The 18,731-nt window shown below is 43.9% G+C and overlaps 1 protein-coding gene across 2 annotated transcripts; it reads left to right on the forward strand.

Moving 5' to 3' along the window:
* Positions 1-226: 226 nt before the first annotated feature.
* Positions 227-18,335, forward strand: LOC124241365 (complement C1q and tumor necrosis factor-related protein 9A). Of its 2 annotated transcripts, XM_046665103.1 has the most exons (5): positions 236-306; positions 2,465-2,586; positions 11,005-11,191; positions 15,917-15,979; positions 17,563-18,335. In XM_046665103.1, exons 3-5 carry the CDS (start codon positions 11,026-11,028, stop codon positions 18,333-18,335), a joined length of 1,002 nt encoding a protein of 333 aa, XP_046521059.1. In that variant the 5' UTR covers positions 236-306; positions 2,465-2,586; positions 11,005-11,025. The 2 variants fall into 2 exon arrangements, with proteins under 2 accessions (XP_046521060.1, XP_046521059.1); XM_046665104.1 differs by lacking the exon at positions 2,465-2,586 and having other exon boundaries at positions 227-306.
* Positions 18,336-18,731: the final 396 nt, after the last annotated feature.

An 18,731-nucleotide genomic window follows, 5' to 3' on the forward strand; every position in this document is an offset into this window, starting at 1 on the left:
TTTAAGGGAAGAAACCTGCTGTGGGGATTCCTACCTCCAGACTCCGGTTGAAAGTGTACCTTACAAGACAAAGGGAGCGAGCTTTTCTCAAATGGTGCTGGTGAATTTGCTACCTGACTCAGAGCCGCTGCAAGTTTTGAAGCTCTTCCAAGACATCTTGTGCCGACTCTGTTCCCGCCTCTTCCTGCTATTTTGTAGATACATCCACCCGGGAATTCGGGGTCAGGAAGGCAGGATTTTCTTTCCTTGGCCCTTAATTCCTGGTTTGCCCAGCACCTGGGTGCAGCCCACAGCCCTGGGGGTCAGGTAAGTGCATTAGAAAACAATTTCTTTACATTCATTTTAAGGCATCGGTGTCCTAAAACAGCTCTTATATTATCAGAGTGTGATAATCCTGCTTATTATCTGCAAAGTAGGCAGATGTCGGTGGAGTTGGGGAGGGAAGGAGCCAGCGATTCAAATACCCTTCTGAGGAAGAGGCTAAACGGGGGAAAAGTAGAATTTTGAAAATCTTCGGCCAGAACTCTGCACACTGACTGGGAGGAGTGGTGAAACCACAGGACAAATCATGAGAGTAGCAGACTTTCCTACTCAGCTTTCTAGAGAAGCTCATAGATTGTCTTGCACAAATTTCAATGTGTACATTTTTATGTTTATGGCTATATTGATTTACACAGTGTAGTTTAAAAACAAGCCCCTTCAACAGGTTGAAGAAGAAATATATAAAGTGTACAATGTATAGAGCACCTGGAAGGAAATGGTCAGTGAAGGAAATTCAGAGATTTTAGAATCTTAGACTTTCGAATCTGGGAGGGATGTTGGGGGTTCGTCCATCCCTTGCATTTTATGCGCAAAAGCAGCAGAGGCTCAGAGGTCTGGAGTCCTAGTAAATGTTGCTCAGCTGGGTTCTGGCAGGTGTTTATTAAATCTTAGTTTTGGGGAAGTAAGACTCTGAAAGAGTAGAAACTCTCAACCCTGGCTGTGAATTAGGGATGTCATGTCCTTGGAGAAAATTCATCAGGAGGGCCACTGAGTAACCTTTTAGTGAGAAATCAGTAGTGAAGGAAAAACAGGTCAAGCATGGGAGAAACAGCCCAGAAATAAGAAGTTAACTAAGACCCTGTTTTATTTGGGGCTAAAAACAGTACCTCCAAAGTCACCTGCAGCCTGTGCCCCCTTGCCCCAAACCACATCAGTGCATCAGATTTATGAGGTCATAGTGGCTCCCCAAGGCTTCTGACCCCGTGAACTCAGCGTTCAGCAGACTGATTGCATCTGTTCTCCAGGCATCACTGATTGTACTCCTCTGTCTCAGGCAGTGACGATTGTTGGTTTTTTAATGTGTCGCCAGGAGGGGTGTATACCCAGGCAGTCCTCAGCCACTCTGACTATTGGGCTAACAGACTATGACGTGCACAAACCTTCCTCACTGTGGATGAGTGCCCACACCTTTGACAGCAGAAACCTTGCATTAGCCAAGATCTAGCCTTAGCTGTGCATAAAACAGACCCCAAATAACAGAAGCTTAGTAGGCAAGTTAGTAGTATATTTCTCTCTCCTGTCAAAGATGGGCTGCTCGGCCAGGTCTGGTCTGTGCAGTCATCAGAGACTAGGATTTTTCTATCCCCAAAGCGTCACCCTCCTTTTGGGACTCTAAATGGCTCACCACCCCATGGGCACCCCAGCCACAGGGACAGGGAGGGGCAGGGAAGGGCACACTGCCTCCCTCTAATGGTGGGCTCCACAAGTTGCACATACACTTTTGGTCACTTCCCACTGGCGAGAATCTAGTTTCCTGGCAATATCTGGCCTTCAGTAGTCTACTGTGGGCAGCCGCATGCTCAGCTAGAATTTCTATTCCCGCGGAAGAAGCTGAGAAGAGGTTTTGGAGAAACTAGTGATCTCCACCAAAAGCATTACGACGATTGGCTTTAACATCCACTCCCCTACCCAGGTGATGATTTGCACACATGTGGAACCAAGATAATATTCTTTCATTCATTTAGTTATTCAACAAACATTTGACTGTGAGGTCCTAAAAATAAGAAAATGGAAAGATGCAGTCACTATCTTCAAAAGCTCCCAGGTTGGTGCCTGATCAGTGCTGGCTAGTCTAGGGCAGCGTGGAGAACAAAGGGGGAGTGGTGGCCGTGATTGGGTGACAGAAGACAGCGGGAGGGCGGGAGGGAAAGATGGGCGACCGATGGGAATGGCTCTAGTGCATTTTGGAGAAACACCAGACACAGGAATTAGAAGCTGGGCCTATTAACTGTGGATGAACTCATGAAACTGGCCATCCAACCCATGACTCTGTGAGTAGCACAAATGTAATTTTCTATTTTTAAAAATAACATATTAATATAATTTCTACTATATTCCTTGTACAAACCCTCATGTCCCTTTTCTATGGTTCCTTGTTGGAGATAGTGCCACAGTTTATTTCTCTGCTTATTTGGGAGCGAAGCGTGTTCCATTATTCAAAATCACTGCCGACGGTCGTCTTCACGCTGCGGGGGTAGCAGCAAGCTGGACACAGGCTGCCTCTGTTGAGTGCAAAACTGGTGAAGGAGCCACAGAAGGACAAAGGTTTGCTTTTATCTCAGCTCTTCTCTAGCTGGAGAACAAAACGGAGTTTATTTCAATTTCATACCTTTATGATCTTGTGGCCTTTCTATTACCAGAATAATTCTAACACATATTTGGAAAAATATAAGAAGAAAAAATGTAGACCTCTTAACAGAAGTTGGTCTGTACGATTTAGATTTGACTGCTACTGGTCACTTCTGAGTTAAACAGAAGAGCCTGGTGTAGATTATTCATGGAATTTGGCTCGAAAAAAACTCCATTTCCTGGAGCGGCGTAAGTTTGTGACTTCAAAGGGAAACATCTGTATTTCCTTTTCCAAAAATACTCTGCGTTGAATTGGACCCTGTGATATTTAGAGGCTTCCAGAAGATGGCAGTACAATCCTTTGGATGACAGAATTGAGCTGGTTTTACAATATATATGGAAATATTTTTATAGACACTGTAAAAAAGCATTTTTTAAAAAGGAAACACTCCCATAACCCTGGCGTTCTAGAGTAACCATGTTCATTTGGATAGGCTTGCTTCTAGTTTGTGTCAATACGCCTGTGTGATTACATGGTACCCTCATAACACGTGCAGCATTTAATCTACTTTTAAAAAATTCAACACAACATATATCTTTTACATATTTCTACGTAACCTTCATAATCAGTTTAGTGGTTCCGTAATATTCTGCTTCCTAAACCACTCGTCTTACACATTACACAGCATGCCCTTCTTCGCCATTATAGATAGTGCTGGGGTTGAAATCTTTGGCACACGAATTTTGGATTACCGAGGAGAATTTTAGGGATGAGATTACGGGGTCAAAGATATGAACGTTTTCTCGTTAACTCTGAAGGGCTGGGCAGCCACACGCTGCCTTCGGTGCTGCCTGAGGATCTGGGCTCTAACCAGTCACATCAGCTTTATGTTTTGTTTTGCTTTCTGAGAATTCAAGTAGTTTTTTTTAAGTTAATTTTTGTTGAGTTTGTGATAGTTTACAATCTTGTGAAATTTCAGTTGTACATTATTGTTTGTCAGTCGTGTTGTAGGTGCACCCCTCACCCTTTGTGGCCACCCCCATCCCCCCTTTCCCCTGGTAGCCGCTAATCTGTTCTGTTTGTCTACATGTTTAAATTCCTCATATGAGTGGAGACATACAGAGATTGTCCGTCTCTATCTGCCTTATTTCACTTAACATAATTCCCTTAAGGTCCATCCATGTTGTTGTGAATGGGATGATTTTATTCTTTTTTATGGCTGAGTAGTATTCCATTGTGTATATACACCATATCTTCTTTATCCGGTCATCTGTTGATGGGCACTTAGGTTGCTTCCACATCTTAGCTATTGTAAATAATGCTGCAATGAACATTGGGGTGCATGGGACTTTTGGAATTGCTGACTTCAAGCTCTTTGGATAGATACCCAGTAGTGGGATAGCTGGATCGTATGGTAGTTCTATTTTTGATTTTTTGAGAAATCTCCATAGTTTTCCATAGTGGCTGCACCAGTTTGCATTCCCACCAGCAGTGTATGAGGGTTCCTTTTTCTCCACAACCTCTCCAACATTTGTTACTATTTGTTTTGGTTATTTTTGTCATTCTAATGGGTATAAGGTGATATCTTAGTGTAGTTTTGATTTGCATTTCCCTGATGATCAGCAATGATGAACATCTTTTCATGTGCCTATTGGCCATCCGTATATCTTCTTTGGAGAAATGTCTGTTCATGTCTCCCACCCATTTTTTGATTGGGTTGTTTTATCTTTTGTTGTTGAATTGTATGAGTTCTTTATATATTATGGAGATTAACCCTTTGTCAGATATATGACTTGCAAATATTTTTTCCCAATTAGTGGGTTGTTTTTTTGTTTCAAACCTGTTTTCCTTTGCCTTGAAGAACCTCTTTAGTCTGATGAAGTCCCATTTGTTTATTCTTTCTCTTGTTTCCCTTCTCTGAGAAGACATGGTGTCCGAAAAGATCCTTTTAATACTGATGTCAAAGATTGTATTGCCTACATTTTCTTCTAGAAGCCTTATGGTTTCAGGTCTTACCTTTAGGTCTTTGATCCATTTTGAGTTAATTTTGGTGAATGGTGAAAAAGAATGGTCAATTTTCATTCTTTTACATGTGGCTGTCCAGTTTTCCCAGCACCATTTGTTGAAAAGACTTTCTTTTCTCCATTGTATGCCCTCAGTTCCTTTGTCAAAAATTAGCTGTCCATAGATGTGTGGTTTTATTTCTGGGCTTTCAATTCTGTTCCATTGATCTGTGCACCTGTTTTTGTAGCAGTACCATGCTGTTTTGATTACTGTAGCTTTGTGGTATGTTTTGAAGTCAGAGATTGTGATACCTCTAGCTTTGTTCTTTTTTCTCAGGATTGCTTTAGCAATTCAGGATCTTTTGTTGCCCCATATGAATTTTAGGATTCTTTGTTCTATTTCTGTAAAGGACGTCAGTGGGATTCTGATTGGGATTACACTGAATCTATAGATTGCTTTAGGTAGTATGGACATTTTAACTATGTTTATTCTTCCAATCCATGTACATGAAATGTCTTTCCATCTCATGTCGTCATCCATTTCTTTCAGGAAAGCCTTGTAGTTTTCGTTGTATAAGTCTTTCACTTCCTTAGTTAAATTTACCCTGAGGTATTTTATTCTTTTGTTGCGATTGTGAATGGCATTGTGTTCTTGAGTTCTTTTTCTGTTAGTTCATTATTAGAGTATAGAAATGCTACTGATTTATGTAAGTTGATTTTATACCCTGCAACTTTGCTGTAGTTGTTGATTACTTCTAAAAGTTTTCCAATGGCTTCTTTGGGGTTTTCTATATATAAGATCATGTCATCTGCAAACAGCGAGAGTTTCACTTCTTCCCTCCCTATTTGGATTCCTTTTATTCCTTTCTCTTGCCTAATTGCTCTGGCCAAAACCTCCAGTACTATGTTGAATAAGAGTGGTGATAGAGGGCATCCTTGTCTCGTTCCTGTTTTCAGGGGGATGGTGCTCAGTTTTTGCCCATTGAGTATGATGTTGGCTGTGGGTTTGTCATATATGGCCTTTATTATATTGAGGTAATTTCCTTCTATCCCCATTTTGTTCAGAGTTTTTGTCATAAATGGCTGTTGGATCTTGTCAAATGCTTTCTCTGCATCTATTGAGATGATCCTGTGGTTTTTATTCCTCAGTTTGTTGATGTGGTGTATCACGTTGATTGATTTGTGGATGTTGAACCATCCCTGTGTCCCTGGTATGAATCCCACTTGATCATGATGTATGATCTTTTTGATGAATTGCTGAATTCGGGTTGCCAAAATTTTGTTGAGAATTTTTGCATCTATGTTCATCAGTGATATTGGCCTGAAGTTCTCCTTTTTTGTGCTGTCCTTGTCAGGCTTTGGTATCAGCATGATGTTGGCCTCATAGAATGTGTTAGAAAGTGTTCCATCCTCCCTACTTTTTTGGAATACCTTGAAAAGCATAGGTATTATATCCTCTCTAAAAGTTTGGTAGAATTCCCCAGGAAAGCCATCTGGTCCTGGGGTTTTATTCTTTGGGATGCTTTTGATTGCTGTTTCAATCTCTTTACTTGTGATTGGTCTGTTCAAATTGTCTGCTTCCTCTTTACTCAGCTTTGGGAGGTTGTAAGAGTCCAAGAATTTATCCATTTCCTCTAGGTTATCCATTTTGCTGGCATATAGTTTTTCGTAGTATTCTTTTATAATCCGTTGTATTTCTGTGGAATCTGTTGTTATTTCTCCTCTTTCATTTCTGATTTTGTTTATCTGAGCTTTCTCTCTTTTTTTCTTTGTAAGTCTGGCTAGGGGTTTGTCAATTTTATGTATCTTCTCAAAGGACCAGCTCTTTGTTTCATTGATCCTTTCCACTGCCTTTTTTGTTTCAATAGCATTTATTTCTTCTCTGATTTTTATTATTTCTCTCCTTATGCTGACTTTAGGCTTTGTTTGTTCTTCTTTCTCTAATTCAGTTAGGTGTAATTTGAGATTGCTTATTTGGGATTTTTCTTATTTGTTAAGGTGTGCCTGTATGCGATGAATTTCCCTCTTAATACAGCTTTTGCTGTATCCAATATGAGTTGGTATAGCATGTTATCATTTTCATTTGTCTCCAGATATTTTTTGGTTTCTTCTTTAATTTCTTCAATGATCCATTACTTGTTCAATAGCATATTGTTTAGTTTCCACATCTTTGTTCCCTTCTCAGCTTTTTTCTTGTAATTAATTTCTAGCTTTATAGCATTATGATCGGAGAAGATGCTTGTTATTATTTTGATTTTTCAAAATTTATAGAGGCTTGCCTTGTTTCCCAACATATGGTCTATCCTTGAGAATGTTCCATGTGCACTCAAGAAAAATGTGTATTCTGCTGTTTTTGGATGGAGTGTTTATATATGTCTATTAAGTCCAACTGTTTTAGCTTTTCGTTTAATTCCACTCTTTCCTTGTAAATTTTCTGTCTGGATGATCTGTCCATTGATGTGAGTGGGGTGTTGAGGTCCCCTACTATTATTGTGTCATATTTGATATCTTCTTTTATGTTTGTTAGTAGTTGCTTTATGAACTTTGTGCTCCTGTGTTGGGTGCATAGATGTTTATAAGCATTATTTCTTCTTGATGTAGTGTCCCTTTGATCATTATATATTGACCCTCTATATCTCTCTTTACCTGTCTTATCTTGAAATCTGCTTTGTCTGATATAATAATTGCAACACCTGCTTTCTTTTGTTTGCCATTAGCTTGGAGTATCATCTTCCACCCCTTCACTCTGAGCCTGTGTTTGTCCTTGGGGTTGAGGTGTGTTTCCTGGAGGCAACGAATTATTGGATCTTGTTCTTTAATCCATCTTGCCACTCTGTGTCTTTTTATTGGAGAGTTCAATCCGTTTACATTGAGGGTGATTATTGATGCATGAGGGCTTAATGCTGTCATTCTGTCACTCATATTCTGGTTTTCCTGCATTTCCTTTGTTTCTTGTCCTGTGTGTTTTGGCCTAACCACTGACTTCTGCAGTTTCTTATGCTGGGTTTCTTAGCTTTTTCCTTATTTTATTTTTTGTGTCTCTGTTCTGTTATTTAGCTTAGTGGCTACCCTAAAGTTTGTATTCAGAATCTCGTGCATAACATAGTCCATTTCTGTGGCCTCTTATTTCCTTAACCTAAACTGATTCAGTGCCTTTCCTCCTCCTCTCCTAAGTTATTATTTTCACCTCTTATTCCAACTTGTGTTGTGAGTTTGTGGTTAAAGTGATAAGATTGTCCTTGTTTTTGGTGTTTTTATTCCCTTTATCCTAATGCTATAGTTTAATATTTGCTATCCTATTCTGATTCTATCTATTTGTCTCCTTACTCTGTGTTTTGTGACCCCTTTCTCCCTTTTTTTCTTTTTTCAGATATGAGGGACTTTTTGAGGATTTCTTGTAGGGGGAGCCTTGTGGCTACGAAGTCCCTTAGCTTTTGTTTGTCTGGGAAAGATTTAATTTCTCCCTCATATCTGAAGGATATTTTTACTGGATAGAGTATTCTTGGCTGAAGATTTTTATCTTTTAAAGTTTTGAATATGTCATTCAAATCTCTCCTAGCTTGTAAGGTTTCTGCAGAGAAATCCACTGAAAGTCTGATAGGGGTTCCTTTGTAAGTTATTTTCTTCTGCCTTGCTGCCCTGAGTATTCTTTCTTTGTCATTCAGTTTTGCCCTTTTTACTAGTATATACCTTGCAGTAGGTCTTTTTACATTGACATATCTAGAAGATCTGAAAGCTTCCTCCACACACATTTCTCTCTCATTCCCTAGATTTGGAAAGTTCTCTGCTATTATTTCTTTGAGCACACTTTCTGCTCCATTCTCCTTTTCTTCGCCTTCAGGTATACCTATAATTCTTATGCTGCATTTCCTCATTGAGTTGGCTATTTCTTGGAGATTTTCTTCATTTCTTTTTATTCTTAGTTCTCTTTCTTCCTCTGTCTGGAGCCATTCAACCTGTCTATCTCCAGTTATGCTAATTTGCTCCTCTATGGTGTCCACACGGGCATTCAGGGAATCCCTATTCTGTTTTATCTGATTCATTGTATTTTTCATCTCTAGTATTACTGATTGATTCTTCTTTATAGTTTCAATCTCTTCTGTGAAGTAACTCCAGAACTCGTTGACTTGTTTCTCTATATTTTTCTTTACCTCATTGAGTTTTTTGATGATAGCTATTCTAAATTCATTGTCGTTTAGTTTACTTATTTCCAAGTCCTCAGGACATAATTCTGTGTTTTTATTGTTTGTCTTCTGGTCTGGAGTTTTTATCTGTTTGATGCTAGAACGATTTTTTCACATAGTGCTATTATTTGATTGCAGTTATAGCCTGTCGCCACTACATGGGGGTCGAGAGATGTGTATTCTGAGCCCTCCGCCTTCAGCCAAGATGGTGTAGCACAGTATGGGGTGGGGAGCACTTTCTCTTGCACACAGACCCGGGTTTCCCAATCAGCTCTCGCTATCTGGTCTCCTGGGGTCTTGGCTTGATGAGGTCACTCCATGTGAAAGCTTTTGCCCCATTAGAGGGCTTCCCTCTTGGCTGCAAGGGTGCTAGGGAGTCCTGGGTGATCCTGTGAATGTGCGACCCCTCCCCCACTCCTTCCCTCATGGAGCCTCCCGCCACAGTGATCCCAGTCTTTAGGGGAGGGAGCGAAGTTCTCTCTTACTCCATTCCAGCTCCTCCAAAGGGGACTCCAGCCTCTCTGCCCTCTGTCGTTTGGCTGCTGTGGGTCTCTGAGGTTTCCTGTGCTATCAGGATATTTTTTTGTTGGAATATGGTTGCTCCTTTTTGTTGTATGTTGGAGGGAGAGAGTCCTGGGCAAGCTCAATTTGCCATCATGCTGATGTCACTCCTGTTATTATCTTCTTTAAGTCTTAAGATATCTACCATGATACTTTCATTCCATTCAACACATATTTATTCAACCTGATCTTACAGGCTTAAGTTGGAGTACTGGGAACACAATAATGAGGAAGATACAGTCTGATTGTTAGTCATGCAATTATATAAGCAAATGTAACCTCCTACCATGACAGGGGCCATGAAGGAGAGGGCTGTGGTGCCACGTGCCCCTCCCTGGGGAGATCTGACTGGGCAGGAGGGCCTACGAATCCCATGTGCTCACACGACTGTGGGGTCTGGCCTTGTCCTCTTTGTCAAGAACACGTCTCCTAATTCACTCCTCTCCTGCAGGTCTCAGCATTGACTTAGCTCACGATGAGGTTGGAAAGCAAATCGTTAACTTGACTGGGGGACTTGAAAGCGTACTTCTCAAGCTGTGTGCCCTCTGGTGTGTGTGCATGTGGCCTTCTTCACAGTGGCCTCCTGTAAAACAAAACCTCAAACACATCTAATCACAGTAGGACTGCTTGGAACGCTTTACTATTTTTTAACTTAACTTTATTTTTTTTATTGTGGTAAAATATACATAACATAAAACTTACCACTTTGACCACTTTGAAGTGTACAATTCAGTGGCATTAAATACATTCACGTTGTTGTGCAACCATCACCACCATCCATTTCCAGAATTCATCTTCCCAAACTGAACCTCTCTCCCCACTACAGACTAACTCCCCAGCCTCCTCCCCCAGCCTCCTCCCCCAGCCCCAGGCAACCCCCATTCTACTTTCCATCCGCATGAATTTGACTGCTCTAGGCACCTCGTATAAGTGTAATTATATACTATTTGTCTTTTTGTGTCTGGCTTATTTCACTTCACATAACGTCTTTAAGTTCATCCACATTATACCATGTGTCAGAATTTCCTTCCTTTTTAAGGCTGAATAATATTCCATTGTACGAATATACCACATTTTGTTTATCCATTCATGTGTCGACGGACATGTGTGTCGTTTCCACCTTTTGGGTATTGTGAATAATGCTGTTATCACCATGGGAGTAGAAATATCTGCTGGAGTCCCTCCTTTCAGTTCTTTTGCATATATACCCAGGAGTGGGAGTTATGGATCAAATGCTAATTCTATGTTTGCTTTACTGTTTAAAATGTGCTTTCATGCACATTGTGATCAAATTTGGTTTTTACAGCAGCCCTGTGAGAGAAATAAGCATTAATCTCTCCGCTAGCTCCAAAAAGTGGTTTGCCCCGAGTGAAATTGTCAGTGGAAGTATCCTGACATGGAACTCGGCCTTAATCACTCACCCTTAAGAGTGATCGCAATCACACGCGTCCCTTCCAAGGACAACGTACTTCTGATCATGAGCAGCAAGGTCTGCTACCAGCTTCTCCCCTGACCTGCCCTGACCCTTCTGTCCAAGTCTGACCAGGGTGGGTCCAAGGAACAGAGTGCAGTGCAAGAAAGAGAGGCTGTGTCGTGGCCCCAGCAACAAAGGTTTCTCCTTTCGGTCTGTGTTTCCCTCTTTTAGTTCAGCTCTGATACCTGAGCCATGAGGATCTGGTGGCTGCTGCTTGTCACTGGAATCTGCACAGGGAAGGTGAACTCACAGGACACGTGCAGGCAGGGGCACCCTGGCATCCCGGGGAATCCCGGTCACAACGGCTTGCCTGGAAGAGATGGACGAGATGGAGCAAAGGGTGACAAAGGGGACGCAGGTACTGACCCCTGGCAGCCTTCAGCTACTCCTCCATCTGTCCCTCTGTGCCTTTTACCTCACTCACTCACTCATCATGCGTGTGGTCATCACCTGCCTGCTCATCCCCTTCCACCATCCACCCCTCACCAGGCAGACGCTTGTGGAGAGCCTGCTCCAGGCCAGAGTCTGGGTCAGGTGCTGGGGACAGTGCAGGACAAGACCGACAGGACCCTGTCCTCTTGGACTTTCTCCTCTAGTGGGGATGCCTGTTTGGGAGCCATCATCTCTGATGCTACAAGACCCTTTTCAGGAGTACGGTTATATGACGTCACAGATCTGCCCCAGGCGACAGGTGTGAGGGACCTTTGGCACATGGGGCCTGCAGAGGGGTTTGATTGCTAGGCACTTGACAGACAGCACCTAGCTGTGGTGCAGGTGAGAGTCACCACCTTGCCCCGTGGGAAGGCAGATGATGCGGAGTGACGAGAACACAAAAACGGACAGTGACCTGAAGTGCACAGCTGCTCCTCAGGTGTCTATGCCATATGCTGGGACCCGCACCAAGGTTTTGGGACTAGAGGACAGGATCCAGCCTCTGGGAAGGAGATTTGCAAAAGCCAGGATGTGTGTGGTTTCCATAACACCAGATGACTTTTGAAGGGGTTTCTTGAGCCCTGGTCTGACCACAGAGTCGCATACCTAAGACACAAGCAGAATGATCTGAGTGCAGGAAGAAAACATCAAAACTTCTATTGAGGGGGCAGGCCCGGTGGCGCAGTGGTTAAGTTCGCACGTTCCGCTTCTCGGTGGCCTGGGGTTCGCTGGTTCGGATCCCGGGTGCGGACATGGCACTGCTTGGCAGCCATGCTGTGGTAGGCGTCCCACGTATAAACTAGAGGAAGATGGGCACGGATGTTAGCTCAGAGCCAGGCTTCCTCAGCAAAAAGAGGAGGACTGGCAGTAGTTAGCTGAGGGCTAATCTTCCTCCAAAAAAAAAAAAAAAACTTCTATTGACATTTTAAAAGACAAATGTAGGTGAAGAAAAAAAATTGAGCTTTAAAAATATTTACTATATGAATTGGCATGGGTAGCCTCACTTGGTTTATTTTCATTCAGTGTGTCATTCGGGGCCTGGCACGCCTCCTGTGGGAAGAGTGGGAGCCCCACAGTGTGAACAGGCTGGCTGGGAGCCCTCCCATGCTCACCGCCCTCAGCACACTGTGGGGTGTTGCAGGCACTGTGCCCGGCAGGGATATTCAGATTATGCTATGGAACTGTTACACGCGGATGGGTGTCTGCAGTGCTCCCGGAAAGAAACTGAAGATCGAAGGTGGATGTGATAATGCAGCATGAAGGAATCACAGGAGAATAGCAGCGCCATCGTTTCTGTGCTCAGTGCGCTTCAGCAGCACACTGCCAGGAAAAACAACAATGAACCAGGCAGTCTGACAACAAGTCCCCCCAAAACTAGAAATATTAAGACTTTGAGCATGTGAATTTACATTTACATTCATTAACATGAACCCCGTCCTAGCCGTAAATGGTCCTCTGAAATATTGGTTATTCACAGAAGGAAGCACCTCAATGAATAAGTCATGTCAGGACTCTGTGGAACGTGCACACAAACCACTGCCGTTTTTTCTCAGCAATACATTAAGTAGTACAAAGTCTTCACCAAACTTACTTATAAATATTTAGAAGCCTTTTTTGAGATTTCTTAATCACATCAGAAGATATTCCTCTGGCTAAATTAAAAATGGTTGAAACAAGACACAGAAAGCAATTTGAAGATGGACTAAAATTAATGCTTTGCCAGCAAATGCTGTTGGAATATGGATTTTTAAAAAGCCTTTGTTAAGACTTGGAGAAGCAAGTATTAGAACAAATTACTTAGTAGGGGAAGTCTTCTGTACAGATGAATGGAGTATAGGTGTTTCTGGGTGTCCCCTGCTCGTGGTGTTTGGGGGTCTAGCAGGTTTATTGGGTGGGCTGGATGAAGCTGTGTCACCAGGAAGCAATGTCATTTCTCTCCAACCACTGCCCTGCAAATCTGTTCTGTGAGGTCTCCTTCTGGATAACATCCCAGTAAGTCCATGTCACTTTTAGGCACTAGACCTGTCGCATTTCTGGGTGGTAAAAAGCCCAGTCCAAGATAATGGCAAATTCTCAATCTTAATGAAATCCATTCTTCGACCCCCACACTGGGACCACAGTGTGTGTGTGTGTGTGTGTGTGTGTGCGCGCGCGCATGTGTGTGTATGCATACATGCACAGAACAAGCCTGAGTCTTGATGAGTCCTCCACCTTTCCCTTCCACTCTCCCTCCTCGCTGCGAGGACCACCTTTGACTCCAGAGACGGGCTGGGCCGGTGAAGAGGGGTCAGAAGATGTTACTTAGTTGCTGCTGTTAAAATCTGGCATCGGCGCCCTCTGAGGAAGATGACCCAGCGCTGGCTCTTCTCTTGTGAGATTCTTCTGGGGTTCTTTGTGGACCTTCTGCGCCATTCCTGGGGATGGGCAATGCACGCTCGCCTAAGTGCACCTGAATGTCCCCAGTCTCTTCCTGTGCTCTCTTGCTGTTGGGATCCCCGTGCCTTGGCAGCAGTTTTCTTGGCAGGCCTTTACTGATCATCTCAGGCCTGGCTCCTCTGGAGGCAGCCACCTGGCCTGCATGGAGCTCGGAACCGTGCCCTGCAGACTCAGGAGCGGTGGGCATTCCCAGCGCAGATGTCCTCTGTGCTGCCTTTCGGGCAGCTTCACTTGGCTGCTTCTTTAGACTCTTCTGGTTGAAAGTCAGGCATCAGTCATGACCTCAACCTACCTGGGCCACATTCTAGCTTTCCCAAAAAATCTGAGCACACTTTGCTCCAGTCCAAGGCAATATTTCTGCAGCTCAGCACCCTCTGGCCCAGGGGGCATGGCAAGGTGAGGTGGTGCTCTCACCTGCTGGTAGCCATCCCCTCTCTCCGACTCAAAGAGGGGCGGGGGGGGGGGGGGGCGTGTTTTATTTCCAAATGTATGGGGTTTTAATTTTTTAATTTTATTAAAAATATTTTATATACACAAAAGGAGACAGATGACAGACAGGTAGATAGCTGAAAAATAAAGACAAATGCTCATGTATCCAACACCAGATTTCTCAGCTTCTCCCCTGTTGAATCTTTCTCCTTCTTCCTCAATGGTATTCATTCTTTCAAGTGTTACATCTTTCTTCAAAGCATATATGTTTTATATATAGTTTATATGTATTATATATAACATATATGTTTCTTTTTTCTTTCTTCCTTTTTTTTTGGTGAGGAAGATTGGCCCCGAGCTAACATCTGTTGCCAATCTTCCTCTTTTTTTGCGTGAGGAGGAGTAGCCCTGAGCTAACATCTGTGCCCATCTTCCTCTATTTTGTATGTGGGATGCTGCCACAGCATGGCTTGATGAGTGGTGTGTAGGTCCATGCCTGGGATCCAAACTTGCAAACCCTGGGCCACCAGAGCAGAGCAGACAAAATTAACCACTACACCACCAAGCCAGCCCCAAATATTGTTTCTTAGAAGTACATTCAATCACATTTCTCACACTAAAAATTAACTTCATCTTTAGCTTACCCTCTTCACAGGTATTTGTGTGCATGTTTTACAATGAACACGTTTTTAGAACATTACCTGTACATAATTTAGAAACATATAAATGTACATGATTAGGATGGATGTTCACTCTGTTACTCGGATGATGAAAGCTTGGAGGCCACTGTTCTAGAGAGTGGAGGGAGAATTAAGCAGGGAAACCAAGACAAGAAAGGGGAAGAGGACTCATTCCTCAAGTGGGCCAGTGATGGGGGGATGGGGGGGCATCTGTAGGGGTCACTGAGGCTCAGAGACTCCAAGGACCCAGTTCCTGTTGGGCGCTTGGGCTCCCTGCCCCGCCTGGAGTCCCAGGAGACCAGACTTGTCACTGATACAAACCTGCCTGTGTCGGTCCTGTGTTGGCACCTGGAAGCTTGCCCAGCCTGCCCCTGTCACCCACAGCTGGCCGGTGGTGCTGAAGTATTGGGTGCCTATGGATGGGGGAACCAGCGTCGGGTGCCCTGTGGCCTAGCGAGCTCTTCTGCCACCATGCCTGGAGCCACTTCCATCCTGCTGACTCAGAACACCGAAGCTGGACTCAGGGTAGCCTGTTCTGAGCATCAGGACTCTTGTATGGTCAGCAAAACCTCACTTGCTGGAGATTCCAAATGGGGTCTGCCATGCCAACTTGATCACTGACATTTACCACCACTCTAAGGCACTAGAGAGATCCTTCCAGAAGCCTCCCTTCCATCCCAAATAGCAGCATGTGACCATAGTCCTCTGTGTTTTCATAGGAGGCTAGTAAACCTTCCACTCCACTCTCCACAAGGTGATAGGAAGGGAGCAGAAGTGAGAAAGCCACCCACGCCTCCAACATTCAGTCACTGCTCACGTTCTGTCACATAAGACACCTTCATGGCCATCTGAGAGCGCACACTCCACTCTCGTCCTGCCCTCTTGGAGCTGGGTGCTTGGGAAGTCCACTAAATCCATTTCATAATTCACTTCTTTTACACAACTCAGCAGCCTTGCTGCTCGCTCACACCTGCCCCTCCACCTGCACTTGTGTGTGTGGAGAGAGTGTGTCAGGACTCGCCAGCCTCTGTCACTGATTGAGACCAATATCTAGGAAAATCAGAACTGGAATTTTAACTCTTGTCTTTCTTCTTCTTCCCACCTAGGAGAACCAGGACGTCCTGGTGGTCCAGGGAAGGATGGGGTGAATGGAGAGAAAGGAGAACGAGGTCAGAAACTGTGTTCCATTTACCACGCTCTAATTCCGAACTATCAGTGATTTAACAATAATTATTAAGTGCTTACCAAGGACAAGGCCTTGACTAGGCTCTGAGGATGATGCAATGACCACAGCAACACAGTTCTTGCTCTCCAGAAGCTCATGATTCAGTGCGGAGACTGGCAAACTGTTTCTATAACGGGCCAGATAGTAAATATTTTCAGCTTTGCAGGCCATATGGTCTCTGTCACAACCACGGTCACGCACTGCATAACAACATTTCAGTCACTGACGGACCACATATATGACAGTGGTCCCATAAGATTAGCGCCATGGAGCCTAGGTGTGTGGTAGGCTGTCTCTAGGTTTGTGTAAGTGCACTCTGTGACGTTCGCACAACAACGAAATCACCTAATGACGTGTTTCTCAAAATGTATCCCCATTGTTAAGTGATACATGACTACTCAGCTCTGTCACTGTAGCAAAAAGCAGCCACAGACGCTACGTAAATAAGTAAGGCTGTGTTCCAGTTTATGAAAACAGAAATTTGAGTTTTATATAATTTTCATGCATTGCAGAATATTATTTGTGATCACTTAAAAACATAAACCATTCTTAGCTTGTGGGCCACACAAAAACAGGCGAGAGGCTGGAGTTGGCCCGCGGGCCATAGTTTGCAGAAGCCTGAATTAGTGGATGCGCCTTGAGGAGCGAGACTGAATTTTGACTGAGTGCATCCGAAGGGGGCACTCGAATTGGGCCCTGAGGGTAGTGAGGACTGTTGTGACTGATGCGGAAGGAGAACGGTCTGAATGGCAAACACATAGAGTGTTTGCTTTGTGCTAGATTGTTCCAAGTGCTGTTCATGTATTGACTCACTTCATACAACAGCCTGTACATGAGGTAGTGGTAGATCCCAGTGTCACAGATGAGGAAGCAGAGGTGTGGGTGGCTACTCAGCTTGCCTAACGTCCCACTGTGCACAAGCGGTGGAGACAGGATTGAATCCTGGCATTTAACTCCAGAGGCCGTGCTCGTATCCACTACTCTCCACTCAAGGCGGAGGAAACGGGAAGCACCGAGTCTGCAGGCAGAATGAGGAACAGTGCGACACACTTGGCATGGTGGGCAGGCTGGGCTGGACAGTAGAGAGCAGTGAATGCCACACTGCAGACTTTATTTTGTGTTCACTGGATTGAGGAGCTTTTTAGGGGATGCCACAGAATTCGGGCTGAGTGTCAGTCTACTGAAAGTCGCCTGAGTTAACCTGCCTTTCGCAGTTCTTCCCTACTCCAAAGACGTGTTCTGCTAAGGACGGCGTTGTTTAGCAGCCAGACAGCAGCCAGACGGTAAAGAGTCGTAATTTCTAATGTGAGCCCTGACACTAATTTAGTAGACAGCAGTCAGAAGGTGTTTGCGTGTGTGTGCGTGTGCAATTTAGGAGTGAATTAATTTTCAAACTCGAAGCATATCTTGAACCTGTGTTCTGCCTCATCTCGTTTGTATGCTCAACAACAGAAAAACTAAAGTTGTTTTTCACAAGGTAATGTCTCACAAATTGTCCCTTCCTTTGTTCTTGCTTGTTCTACTTAGGAGCAGATGGAAAAGTTGAAGCAAAAGGTGTCAAAGGTGATCAAGGCTCAAGAGGATCCCCAGGGAAACACGGGCCAAAGGGATTCGTTGGGCCCATGGGAGAGAAAGGCCTCAGAGGAGAGACTGGCCCTCAAGGGCAAAAGGGGGATAAAGGTGATGTGGGTCCCACTGGTCCAGAAGGGCTCAAGGGCAACACAGGACTGTCAGGCCCACCCGGCCTCCCTGGCCCCATAGGCCCCATTGGAAAGCCTGGTCCCAAGGGAGATGCTGGACCCTTGGGGCCCCAGGGTGAGCCAGGAGTCCGGGGAATGAGAGGCTGGAAGGGGGATCGAGGAGAAAAAGGGAAAATTGGTGAGACTCCAGTCTTGCCAAAAAGTGCTTTCACTGTGGGGCTCACAGTGCTGAGCAAGTTTCCTTCTTCAGATGTACCCATTAAATTTGACAAGATCCTGTATAACGAATTCAACCATTTTGACATAGCCACGGGGAAATTCACTTGCCACATTGCTGGGGTCTATTACTTCACCTACCACGTCACTGTTTTCTCCAGGAACGTTCAGGTATCTTTGGTCAAAAATGGAGTAAAAATATTGCACACCAAGGATGGGTACACGAGCTCTGAGGACCAGGCCTCGGGTGGCACCATCCTGCAGCTGAAGCTTGGGGACGAGGTGTGGGTGCAGGTGACAGGAGGGGAGAGGTTCAATGGCTTGTTTGCAGACGAGGATGATGATACAACTTTCACAGGCTTCCTTTTGTTCAGCAGCTCATGACAGAGAAGCGTTTGCAAAGCTGCCTCACCATCCATCAGAATGAGCTGGGTGAAGACGTGATTAGATGATTTTACTATATTAACTACTCTCATTATTGTAATAATCATAAAAAGCTGAAAGTAGGAAAGTTATTCCTAAAACTGATTCTATGTAACTTACTGTCTTTCCAAGAGTAAATTTTAAAATACTTACATTGCTTATTATAATTTATTTAATATTTTTTTATCATTCCCATTATCTGAAGAGTCCTTTGCATGTGCCTTTCCTGTGAAAAGAATGTGCTGGTATCATTCTAGTGCTCGAAGGAGCCATATTATGATTTCTCTCTCATATGAATTTCTGAAGACATTAGGGAGAACAAAAAGGAAACTGTTTATTTCATTTAGTGACTAATAA

This window comes from Equus quagga, chromosome 6, assembly GCF_021613505.1.
Source record: "Equus quagga isolate Etosha38 chromosome 6, UCLA_HA_Equagga_1.0, whole genome shotgun sequence".
Taxonomy (NCBI): domain Eukaryota; kingdom Metazoa; phylum Chordata; class Mammalia; order Perissodactyla; family Equidae; genus Equus; species Equus quagga.

Excerpts from the sequence above, each read along its gene's own strand:
- LOC124241365 (XM_046665104.1), top strand. The coding sequence starts at position 11,026 with ATGAGGATCTGGTGGCTGCTGCTTGTCACTGGAATCTGCACAGGGAAG. Across the intron at positions 11,192-15,916 it reads GGGTGACAAAGGGGACGCAG|GAGAACCAGGACGTCCTGGT; the intron begins GTACTGACCCCT and ends CTTCCCACCTAG. Across the intron at positions 15,980-17,562 it reads TGGAGAGAAAGGAGAACGAG|GAGCAGATGGAAAAGTTGAA; the intron begins GTCAGAAACTGT and ends TGTTCTACTTAG.